At 38.6% G+C, this 13,403-nt stretch overlaps 1 protein-coding gene across 2 annotated transcripts in view; it reads left to right on the top strand.

The window, feature by feature from the left end:
- The window catches only part of camsap3 (calmodulin regulated spectrin-associated protein family, member 3), a 74,004-nt gene that overhangs the window by 19,345 nt on the left and 41,256 nt on the right, over positions 1-13,403 (top strand). For both annotated transcript variants that reach the window (XM_057860843.1, XM_057860842.1), the window contains exon 2: positions 4,247-4,512. In XM_057860843.1, coding sequence (XP_057716826.1) covers positions 4,247-4,512 — 266 coding nt within the window. The remainder of the gene's footprint in view (positions 1-4,246; positions 4,513-13,403) is intronic.

Below are 13,403 nucleotides of genomic sequence, written 5' to 3'. Positions count from 1 at the left end.
GAGTAGGAGTGGGAACCTCTTGGTACTTGACGATACGGTTTGCGATACAAAGCTCACAATAACGATGATCTGACGATATGGCGATACAACGATTATCGATACATTGGTCAGGAAATCATTGTAGGATATTCTATAAACAACTAGTAAACAGAAAAACAAGCTTCTTCTGTGAATTGGAATGAGTTTATCACTAGTAGACATCCAATCCATTTGAACTGGGAGGGTGGCAACGACTGAACATTCGTTCACTTGAAGATGATCACGGTTATCACGATTATCACGGTTATCGATGCATTGTACATTACTAATTAATAAAGTAGCCTAGCAAATTTATGTCCATTCTTTATTTTAAAATGTCTTAATGATTCAACAGGAACGATGGAAACATGACCATACAACAAAAAGCTGCCCTACTTGTACTAGAAAGTGCAAAAATATTAACCATTTTAAAGGCAGCACTTATTTCTCTCAACAATGCAATACAATTTACACAGGTGAAAAAGCGTAGAATTCCGCATTTTCTGGAAACAAAATGTTTTTTGAAATAAGACTTCTTTTAACCAATATACTTAGTTTTCAAAGATTTCTGTACTATTTTGCATGTTTGTAGTGTTACCGCTGTACTTAATCATGGTTTTACACGTTCTGAATATGAATTACACGCTAGCGCCGAGCGCTAAGCTAATTAGCTAACTGTGAACATCGCAACAACAACAATAAAGGCTAAACAATACAAGAGGGTTCATGCACTCACCTCTTATAGGTGCACACAGGTCTTAGCAACACACTCAGGACATTTTTCAATTGACATGACTTGAATACTGCTTGACGACTGAAAGACAAGGAGCAACGATCTGTCTCTTCCCCTCTCGCTGTAAAAAATAACTTGCGCACAGAAGCGCGACCGCCGGGTTTCTGCCTGTCTCATACACAAATTTATTTTGCAGTCTTTTCAAAAGGAGTAAATCTGTCGCTCAGTAAGCGGCAACATCCATCATAACGATGTGCGTGCATCCGTTAAAGGTGTCCTGGCGGCAGATGTGTCTTGAATTTCGTTCTGCTACGAGCGGCTGTCATAAAGTTATTAGGGTAAATCATTGTTTTTGAACATTTAAGAATCGTAATCAAAGCGTCACGTGTTGAATCGCTATGCATCTAATAATTGATTTTTTGGCACTCCCTTAGTCTGTGTCGCTTTAGTTGGCACTAATTAACTTTAAAGAGGCCACACAAAAAAAACCTAACAATGTGCTGACTGCTTTACGGCATACGTCACTCTCGCTTTTCACCCCTTTCCCCACTCATTATAAAGACAGAGGTCGATGCGAACGCTTTCGCACCAATTCCGCAAAGATGGCAGAGCAACAAAAGAGACAAAAAGTTTTGTCTGAGAAGGGACAAAAAAGCCAGTCTACCAGTATATACAGAATAAACAATGGCCATGCTTTCACTCGCTGGCGTGACACCCGCCCCCCTCAACCGAACTCGTCATCGCTGACGAGTTTGGGTTGGGTGGGAGGGTTAGCCACACAAAGCCACACGGTTGCTAACCGTCATACGCTATTGTTTAGCCACAACTGGATTCATTACCTTATTGCTATTCATCCTTCACAGAGCCGCTGGAAACAGAAATGTTGTGTAATCCATCAGCAGGCGACCGCGAGATTGATTTTTGATTGATTGATGATTTTACGACACTGTACGGGTGGGCACTGGTCCTCATTAGAAACACAGCGCTGGTCCTCATGGGAAACGCAGTCTTCCTTAAGGCAAAATACTACCCCTTTTGTCCAAAGGCGTTGCTAAAATTGACCAAAACTAAAAAGTTGTCAAGTGTTGGTTTTAGAGCTGAAACGAATACTCGAGCAACTCGAGTAACTCGAGTTTAAAAACTGATCCGAGTAATTTTATTCACCTCGAGGAATCGTTTAATTTTGCCGGCTCTAAGCATCACGTTATGCCCGGATTACTTTTATTGCGGGACAACACACTGACGTCACGTGCGTAGAGGAAGAAGGAATGCATTTAAAAAAAAAAAAAACTTACTGCAGCCGACAGCCGCTTCAAACTACGCGGACGTTGCTTAAAACTACGCCCGCATGATGCTAGTTTGGTAGCAGGTAATGTCCGATGCGTCTCATAGATATCGCATGCATTTAAAGCGAGATGCGAAACGACAGACTCGGCCGCCACTGGGCAGCATTAGTAAACAGCCGCCATCTTTAAGCAGTAGACATCTTAGCGCTAATAAATATAACGTTACTGTCACTAGCTCACGTAACGTTAGCCCTTCGGAGGGCTAGGTTTCTATTGATTATGACCGCTGTCGATGCGAGGCTAACGTGTCTTACAGGCTTTATTTAATCTGTAAAAACACAGCGCTGTAGAGTGATGAGGGTGTGAAATTAAAACATAATAAAGCTTAACTGTCAGTTTTAGCTCAGTAGTCATTGCTGAATAAAACACCAAGTAGCACTGGTCCCTAATGTGCTCCAATACAGCAGGTATCATACATTTATTTTGAACGCTGCAAAAACTCAAAATCCTATCAGTACTTATAGTTTAGACCAACTTAAAACTTAACTAGAACTTAAAAATAGCTTGACACAAATGGAAATTAAATTGAAACACGTGGGAAAAACACGTAGCTTTCAAGTGATGTGTGTTATCAAGCGTAATTACATTTTTAGGTAAGAAATATGTTTTTTTTGTTTTTTTTTGTTTTTTTTGTTTTTTGTTTTTAAGTCACATCTTGGATGCAGTTGTTGGCTGTTTTCAACAATGTACATCGAAAATCTGTTCGGGAATTTGGGGACACACACACAAAACTCACCTTTATCCACTTTTTATCCTTCAAAAAAAGGCAATTCGGATCATTCACAACGCACCGTTCAGAGCACACACAAATGAGCTCTACATCAAATCCAAGCTATTAAAATTTCATGACTTGATTAACTTCAAAACTGTTCAAATGATGTACAAGTTCCACGCAAACTGTCTGCTGCCTAACCTACAAGCTCGATTCCAACTGAGAGAATCAAATTACGACCTAAGAGGAATCAGATTGTTTTCCTATCGGACAATTAGGACAACCCTAAAATCCTTCTCGTTTACGAACATTGGGGCTCGCCTATGGAATACATGTAATGCAGCGCTTACGAGTATGGAATCATTTAGTTACTTCAAAAAGATGTACAAGGAAACCATCCTAAATCGCTACTCGAACCAAAATGACACATAACTCCACTGCACACACACACATCCGCAACAAAATGTTCCCACAACAAAAAGACAACAAAAGGATGACTAAATGTCAGGGACAGAGACTAAGACATAACATCGCACGCCCTGAAGATATGCCCTGCAGCAAACTTAGATCACTAATCTGCAAGTGCAAATGGAGCTGCTTGACTGGACTCTAAGCATTGGACAGAATCTTCTCTACAATGTGACCTCATGGCAATCAATGACTTTTGGGAAGATATACAAGTGAAAAAACGGACAAAAGCAAAAAGAAAAAAAACAAAAATGGAAAATAAAAGCTCATGCAATGTGACTATGCAACTCTGCTATGCTAGACTGTGCGTCCTGGGCTGTAGGGGGACGGGTATTGATAAGCATATGCTTTTCCCGTCTTCCTTTGTCATCGGTCTTTTCGGGCAAATCATTCCATATTTTGTGACTTTCAATGATTCTCTTTCTTTGGCCAAACTATCCCACATTTTGTAACTGTCAATGATACTGATGATAATAATAAATATTTCATTCATTCATTCAAAATAAAGACATTGATTGACTGAAAATGGTTCAGTATTGGATTAAATGTCTTTTTTTCTCAAGTATATTTATAATTGCTCTTTTATCTAAAAAAAAAAAAAAAAAGTTTTATCCGATTACTCGATTAATTGATAGAATTTTCAGTCGATTACTGAAATATTCGATAGCAGCAGCCCTAGTTGGTTTAACAACCCACTAAAAACGATACACGTCCTATTCATTAAAACTGCTAGGACTGGCTGTGAATGTTCATTTTTCAATGCCATTGACGGCACTAGATGTCCAGTCCATTTTGACTGGGATGCCCGCTGGGGATCATTCGCTTGTGTACGAGTGACCATGATACTTTGCTCTGCTCACTGAAGGATTTGCGCTCACCATTCATGTAAATCCTCTGAACCCAGTTGAGCTCGTGTTGTAATGAAACACAAACAAAACTGTTTAACTCTTTGCTTTTGTTTTTTGGTAGAGAATGTCCCCGCTGAGCTGCGAGACCCCTTCTACTGTGACCAGTATGAGCAGGAGCACCTCAAACCTCCCGTCACGCGCCTCCTGCAGTCCTCAGAGCTTTACTGCCGCACCTACAGTCTGCTGCTACTGGGCACCGGCCGAAACGAGGCGCAGCCCAAAGACAACGCCGCCCTGCTGCGGCTGCTCGCCGACCGAGGCCTGCTGTCCAAAGAGCCTGACTCACCAGTGACCGATGCGGACCTGAGACATAAGCCCATCAAAATGGTAAGGTTTATTTTAGGAAAAAGATGCTACACTGAATGTTTTTGAAATGGCACTCATGTAGATTTAGCTAATTGGAAAAAAATGAGTCCCAGGATAGGGCCTGCTGGACCCCAGATGTTCACTTTTGTCTATCACATATGAGGGCTTATTTTATTCTCTGTATGATGTTGATAAGGCTTCAAAATCGTAATTCAAATGTATGACGTAAACGAAGTCCTGAATCAACCACATAAAATTGATAACACTTTGACCGATCCACATTAGCGTAGATGTGTTTTTCGCAACCGATCCGGTTGTCTTTTTAACTACATATTGGTCCTATTGGTGGCGTGTGCTGTTGAATTTGGGTCTTGTTTATACTTTGATTCGTTGGATTAAAGGACCTCCTGAAAGACCCTGGCTCATTCATCCGCGCTCCCCTCCCCCCAGCCTTTTTCATTGCCCCTTGCTCTCAATTCTGCTCATCCCAGAGGATGAGTGGATCCAGCTGCTGGCAAAACGACAGCCACCAGTCTTTTTCACCCACAGAAAAAGGCAATCTGACACCTTTATGCCAATCTTGTCTTTCAAACAGTACATATTAATCTGTGTTCCTTGAGCCATACAGTAGCGTTCCCACTTATGCAAAACGGAATACAATTGTATTCCAATGGATGAGTGCACAATAGCCTGGTGAAACTCAGGATCTGGTGTTGCGAGAACACCCCAGGCTGAATCTTGTAAAATGAGTCAAGAGAAACGGGTTAGTCCTCTCATCCCCTTTTTTGACAATGAACCTCTCTCGGTCCCTCACTCCCGCTTGTTCAAAAGGCTGTGAAAAGAAGCGTCTTAAGGTACTCCAACAATTAAGTTGTCTGAAAGAGGCAGTGTGTTTTCCTGGTAATGAAATCTCTAGTAACCTCTAAACAACTTTGCACCTCAGCGGGAACCTGTTTTTAAGATACCGTATAGATTAGGAGCAGTGTTGTTTTTGGCATCCCTTCTAATTTTCGTCTTTGGCTTAGTCTTATATACGAAAATACTTATTTGTCTTCGTCATAGTTTAGTCATTTCAAAATGTGTTTGTCTTTGTCTCGTTTTCGTTGACGAAAACTCAAATTTTGTCTGGCTTTAGTCGACGCATACTCAAAATGTGTTCGTCTGCAAAATTAAAACGTTTTAGTCTGAACATAGATACAGTATAAAGGTTTCCAACAACTTGGACCGAACATTGATAGGCGAGCACAGGTGTTAGTGTCTACTGTACAACGGGGTGTCAATTCAACAAAGGGCCAAGAGGGTCCTGGATTTCATTTCAACCAAGACTGCCCAAACAGATTAACCAATGAATTTTAAGCTGAAAGAAGCAGCACCTGACTGCAATCAACTGATTACACTTGTAGGAGAGCAGATTGGTGAAAAGATGACGTTTTCATTGGTTGGAACGATATCTTATGGAATTAGTTTGACACCAGTGGTCTACAAGGACAATGCAAACTTTGTGATAATAATACACACAACAGGAACACTGTACAATCTTTTCAATTAATTATAACTACCTGGACGCCACAAACTGTATGTCAAAAAAAGTTGACAGTTTTAGAAGACGCTCGCCATGCTAATGCTAACGAGAACGCGAATGCTATGCTAACGCTGCAAGTTATGTTGAGTGCGTGATGATCACTCAGCACTAGGCATGTGCCGATTACGGGCTTCAAGGTATACGGTGGTGAAGCTTTCAAAACCGCAAAATTTTCTGCCATACCATCCATAAGGTATTAGCTCTTTTTTTATGTCCCAAAAATGCATGGAGAAATCCCTCGCTTGCAGCTGTATGGCTCAACTCTCACCTCCCTCACCGGTTGTTGCTCAGTGTCAGTGAGTCAGCTGTGCTACACGATGGCTGGAGGAGGTGAAACTCAGGAACTTTTTTCCCCATCGAAAAAACGAAATCGCTGCTATGGGAATGCTTCGGCGACAGAAAAGTTAGAGACGACCGCGGCTTAGAGGAGGGCCAACGGACATGTAAACATTTTGCAGGTAGTGGCTGCCGAGGAGGCAATACCTTCAATATGATTTCGCATTTATAGAAAATTAAAGGTTAGTAAACACTTTCATAAACGTTTCCCACCAGCTACGAGAGTTAACTCAGGCGTGTTTAGTGTGTCTAGCGGTGGTAAAACGTGTTTTTTTTTCACCTCTGGCGACTGTCTGTGTTGAGAAAGATAGTGTGTACAATATAAACATATTACGAGTCATACACACGTGCTATTTATGGAATATATTTCAATTATTTTTGTTCTGATGGTAATAATATTGAGCTGTGGCTGTGGGTTTAGGCTCACCCAAAGGACTGCATTTATTTAAATTTTATTGAGTATATTTAAGTTATTTTTTGTTTTTTTTTAATATCTATTTTAACTTAACATTACACTTATGTTCCAATTTGCTAATATGTTTTGAAAAATAAAAATCCCGTTCAATGGAAAAAAAAAAAGGTTTTTTTGTTGTTTTTTTTTTTTAACTCACATTTTTCTACGTTTGGCCTATCATCCACACGCACATTTAAACCAGGGTTCTTAAGAACGACGGGGAAAGTGAAGAAGTGCGAAATCTGCGTTTGTGGCGCCATCATGTGGACACTGATAACCGACGATTCACCTGTCACTGACTGCAACCGTATTATCTATTGCCAAGATAAGAAAAAAAAATCTTACCATGTGTTTCAAGACAGAGCCCGTAGAGGACACTGGTGAGTGGGGGTGGGTGCAGCACGTCACATGGGTGACACAACCAAACACTGCTACAATGCAGGTTAACTACCAATACGATAAGAAAATGTCACATATTGTGAACATTTGATAAAGAAAACAGGCATTCGTCGCGTTATGTTTTCGTCTTCCATTTATACTTCCTATTTATTACGTTTATAGCTCCTAATTGTCTCGTCGTCATGAAAAAAAATTGCTCCTCGACGAAATATTTTCGCTATCATCTTTGTTGACGAAAACAACAATGGTGTAAAGTAGGGTTGTTCCGATCATGTTTTTTTTGCTCCCGATCCGATCGTTTTAGTTTGAGTATCTGCCGATCCCGATACTTCCCGATCCGATTGCTTATTTTTTTTGCTCCCGATTCAATTCCAATCATTTCCGATCATATACATTTTGGCAATGCATTAAGAAAAAAATGAATAAAACTCGGACGTATATATACATTCAACATACAGTACATAAGTACTGTATTTGTTTATTATGACAATAAATCCTCAAGATGGCATTTACATTATTAACATTCTTTCTGTGAGAGGGATCCACGGATAGAAAGACTTGTAATTCTTAAAGGATAAATGTGACTTTGTATATTGTGACTAAATATTTGTATATTGTGACTAGTGTATTTGTTGAGCTTTCAGTAAATGATACTGTAGCCATGCCCAAATGCATGATGGGAAGTGCAACCATGACTGTGCGTATTGGCACCAATTGATTAATCTTCTCTGTGTTGGGAAATAACATAGGGTGTTAAGAAAAAGATCAACTACTACCTTTCTTCCCCACATTGCTTTCCCACAATATTTCTAAATGTTGAGAGAGTGATTTTAAGGCTTAAGCCAATTAAAAAAAGGCTCCAATGACTGCCAAAATCCACTCTACTCATTTTACGCTGCCTTTTAGCTCTATATATAGGTAAATTGGCGCTCTTATAGATTGAACGCGGCAATGCGTGAGTGGGTCATGCAGCGCATGCGTTAATTGCGTTAAATATTTTAACTTGATTAATTAGAAAAAAATTAATTACCACCGTTAACGCGATAAATTTGATAGCCTTACTTTAAGCCAAAACTAAAGACTCTGGATGAGTGTAAGACATGTTGTCTGTAACGTTAAATACAATTAGAAAACGATTTAATTAAAAAAAAAAAAAAAAATTTTTAAAAGCCATGTCTGATATTTTTTTGCCGATTCCGATACTTTGAAAATGAAGTGATCGGATGCCGATCGATCGGGACATCTTTAGTGTAAAGGTAATATAATAATTTTGATAAACATATGGCTGATTTATTTCGACATGAAAGGACTGTTGCAAATATATATATAGGCTCATTAATTATCCAGTCAAACACGTCAACACTCTGTTTCCTAATGTACATAACAAGGTCCATAAAGGCAAGCTTGGATGAGTTCAGTTCCCTTCACAGAGTTCACAACTGTATTTGTTTTTAGAATTGGTGGGCCTAACCAAATGTTAGTCATATTTTGCCGTGCTGTGACAAAACATTTGTAGCACTTTGTCATTCATCGTGGCAAATGCACATTTTCACTGTGCTCATTAAAATCCGGTTTTGAAAGAGGCAGGAATTGGAGCACAGCGTAATACTTTGTAAACTAATCCAGATCCAACAGTGGTAAATCATACGCTTCCAGGGCACAAGCCCCAAGGACTGATGTCATAGCTATAAAGTCAGAAAGCTGTTGGTTTTAGGGTCACCCAGTCAACCGGAACCACAAAAATACTGCAATAGCTTGTCGTCAAAAACCTGTTTTTAGTACTGCTGCTTCTGCGTATTTTGTCCGTCACTGCTTCAAGCTGCTTACTAGTCAATCCTGTAAAATATTTACAGAATTTGTAGAAAGAATCAAGTCTAAAAGCTAAAGGTATCTCATTTTAGTAAAATTTTAGACACATGTCATCGTAGGAGGTGGCTTTATGCTTGGTGTTTCTATCATAATTATTGCGTGTGTGCCTCGGATCCAAATCCTGACCGCTAAACTCATTTTTTGGCTGCGCTGTCCCCGCTGCATCAGTCCCACAGCCGCGTCTGTCCCTCGTTGGCAGCCGAGAAAAGTGGGTCAAGTTGCAGCCGCATTGAAGGATGCATCTTCAGCGGTGGTCCCATCCACTAAACAGCTTTGGAAAGACTGCAATCTGGCGAGTCTGATGAGAAGACTTTTTTTAGTCCAGTCTGACCTCACTACAGACCACAGCAGAATACATTGTTAGATGCAACAGTGTCACTTAAGACATCCGTAAAGTCCAGAATCAGAAACCAGCAACACCTACAGTATCTTTTGTTTATAGAAGCCACACACTGTGCGATTTTATCAGTCTAGGACAAAGACAGACAGTCATAGCTTGCTGAAACTACACAAATTATACTTTTCTTATCAAACATGAAGCAACAACTTTCAACAGAACAATTGTTTAACCAAACTGTTTAATCGCAAAGTATTTCGAAGGACATCAGATGCAGTTTGGGCGAAGTTTACAGCTATAGGTCTATCAAAACACATTGCCACTACTATCAGAGTAGTACTTCTGAAAGGAGAGTAGCTGATAGTACGTTATGTTTGTATGTGTTGGTGGCTTGGCCTGTGTAACGCCTCCGATTGAGGATAAAGATATTTGAAGATTAGAGATAATCTGCCACGCAGACTGAACGTCATGACCTGTGATTGGATGACACAGCAGGCTGTCGCTCACTGGTCCACCTATCAACGACAGACTGATTTATTTCATTTGAATTTATAGTGTAAGACAGACTGAGTGAGTCATGTACTTTGTTTTTATTGGCTATTTAATCACACTGCTGTGTTGGCAAGAGTGAAAGTCACCTTAATTGATGATTGAACCAATAAGAATTTACAGTATCTTGGTTTCCTTTTCTTGATGAACCGTAAATGACTATTTTTTGTAAAAAAAAAAATAAATAAATAAATAAATAAATAAATAAAAAACTTCAACAATCAGTTTTGTTTTTGGCAGCGTTTTTTAATTATTGTCTGAGTCTTTTGGACGAAAATACTTATTAGTCTTAGTCATATTTGGGTCATTTCAAAATGTGTTCGACTTCGGCCAGGTTTAGTCTAGGGCTGCAGCTATCGATTATTTTAGTAGTCGATTAATCGCTAAACCATTAGTTCGAATAATCGAGTAATCGGATAAGCAACATAAAAAATTAAATTACCTGAGCCTAGCCTCAAAAGGTATAAAAAATAAATAAATGAGGATCTATGTACAACAAAAGAAATATTGGCTAACTTACATTGCAAAAGTCCGCTAGTTTAAATGCTATAAAATGCTAACTTTTTTACAATGCTCTTAACAAATGGTTCAGACACATATTCCCACAAAAATAGGCTAACTATACCTATAAACTAAATTACGAATGCATTAAAAAAAAACAACCATTAGCTCAAACAGAATTTAGCATGTTAGCGCAAAAACTTATGTTGGTCTTAACAGGGAGCACCTGGATTCAGCCATGTGAATTGAGGCAGACTAGAAGGCAGTGTATCCACGCAAATCAATAAAACTACATGCAAACACTGAAAACGAATACTTGAAGCAGCAAAATTTAATTTGAATATTTTTTTCTAATCGAATACTCGAGTTAATCGATTAATCGTTGCAGCTCTAGTTTAGTCGATGAAATCTCATACAAATTTCATCTAGTTTTAGTCGACATTTACGCAAAATGTTTTCATCAGTAAAATTCAAAAGCTTTAGTCCAAAAATAAAGGTTTCCAAGGTTTCCAATTATTTTGAATGAACATAGACAAGTACATATTGTAGCGTCTACTGTACAAGGATAAAGCCAACTTCGTGACGATAATACACAGGAAAAGCAGTCCATTATTTTCAATTAAACCCACCTATAAGTCACGAACTGTATGTAGAACTGTATGTTAAAAAACAAAACAAAAAAACAACATAAGTCTGAGTGTTAAAGTTGATGCTAATGCTAACGCAAATGCTATGCTAACGTGACAAGTTACATTTAGTGTGTGATGATCACTCAGCACAGACCTTTAAGGGCTAAAGCAACATTTCATATTCTCTCTTGCCAAGATAAGAAAACAAATCTTACCATGTGTTTCCAAACTAGCAAGATGGAGCACAGGCAGCCTAGTTTGAAACCTAAACTCTGGCGAAGAGATTGAAGGAGATGCCCAGCACATCTCACATGAGTGACACAACCCAAACACCGCTACGATGCAAGCCAACATACTCCACATACAATATGAACATGTCGCGCATTGTGAACATGAGGGAGAAACTGTCGCATTTTCATCTCGTCGTCTCATCAGACAAAAACTGGTATTCGTCTTATGTTCTAGTCTCCCAAGTAGGCATGTGCTTGTATGATATTCTGACTGTATGATAACCTTAAGCCAAAATATCACGGTATTGCAATTATATCTGTAAAATGTGTTAGAGATATCTGAGTTAAAAAAAAAATCCATTGAACAGGATTTTTATTTTTCAACACATATTAGCAAATTGCAACATAAGTATGTTAAGTTAAAATAAATAAAACCAAAACGAAATATGCTGCGTAAATAAAATAAAAATAAAAGCAGTCCTTTAGGTGAGCCTAAACCCACAACCACAGCTCAACAGCTTATTACCATCAGAACAAGAACAAGTATAGAAAACTATTAAAACTATATAGGCAAGGCAAATTTATTTGTATAGCACAATTCAACACAAGGCAATTCAAAGTGCTTTACATCACATGAAGGTCATAAAAATCACATTACATCAAAAGAATGTTAAAACAAAGGCAATCGGAACAGGAAATAAAATTATACATAAAAATCGCATTAAATTGAAATCAGAAATGGAAATAAAGCAGAAAAGGAATAAAAAGCAAATAGCTTGAAGTTTGAAATATGTAGACACCTACGGATATGCTGTGATAAACAAAAGCGTTTTTAGCCCTGATTTGAAGGAGCTAACAGTTTTAGCACACTTCAGACCTCAGGTAATTTTTTCCAGTGGTGAGGAGCATAGTAACTAAATGCTGCCTCACTCTGCTAGATTCTTGCTCCTGGAACATACAGGAGACCGGTTCCAGACGACCAGAGGGGTCTAGATGTTTCATAGGGATCCAACAAATTAAGCATGTATTTTGGTCCAAGGCCATTAAGTGTTTTGTAGACGAGCATTTTATATTTTATTGTTTCATTCATTGTGTATTTTATAGTCCATCATTTGACTCACTAGAGGCCAGTGTAACAATTTCAAAACCTGTGTAATTTGGTCCAATTTCCTTGTATTTGTAAGGACTGTAAATATACCATTGCAAAAGTCCAATCTACTGAGAATGAATGCATGCATACGTTTTTCCATGTCTTGTTGAGTCAGAAGCACCTTAATTCTGGCTATATTTTTTAGGTGGTAATAAGCAGATTTAGTGACGGACTTAAGCTGGCTATCAAATTTTAGGTCTTAGTCAATAATTACACCAAGATTTCTGACTTGATTTGTAGCTGTAATTGACATTGTGCTAAGGTGTGTGCTTATCTTTCACCTTTCCTTTTTTGGCCCAAAAATGATCACGTCTGTCTTCTCCACATTTAGCTGGAGAAAGTTCTGGCACATCCATTCATTGATTTAATGAATGCATTTACTCAGGGAGCCTAAGGGACTATAATCATGTGGGGACACAGAAATGTAGAGTTGTGTGTCATCTGCATTGGTGTGATAGGAGATGTCATACTGTTCCATGATCTGAGCTATCTTAACTTGAATCTATCTTTAAATGAGGAAACAGTTTTAAAACTTAGACATGTCGAAAGTAGACAGAAGGGAAATTATGGAATAGTGATAGCAATTGTAACAACTTTAACAGTTGATTCACATCATTAAATGAATTGAATGTAGTTTAAAGCTGCTGATACAGAATGGGGACTTGAGTATTTTATTTACTGTTTTTAACTGTTAACTTGATAATGAAATATTAGTTTGGTTTAGCCTGAGAGGATTTTTGAACAATTTTGGAACTAATGTACAACACATTAAAAGTGCAGGGGGCAGTGTAGAATCAATAATCAATTTATAATCGAATCGGAGCCTCTGAATCGTAATCGAATCGTTAGGTGCCCAAAGATTCCCACCTCTAAAAA

This window comes from Corythoichthys intestinalis, chromosome 16 (assembly GCF_030265065.1).
Source record: "Corythoichthys intestinalis isolate RoL2023-P3 chromosome 16, ASM3026506v1, whole genome shotgun sequence".
In the NCBI taxonomy this organism is placed as follows: domain Eukaryota; kingdom Metazoa; phylum Chordata; class Actinopteri; order Syngnathiformes; family Syngnathidae; genus Corythoichthys; species Corythoichthys intestinalis.
Note: the sequence above shows the minus strand (reverse complement) of the source record. Positions and strands in the feature narration are given on the sequence as shown.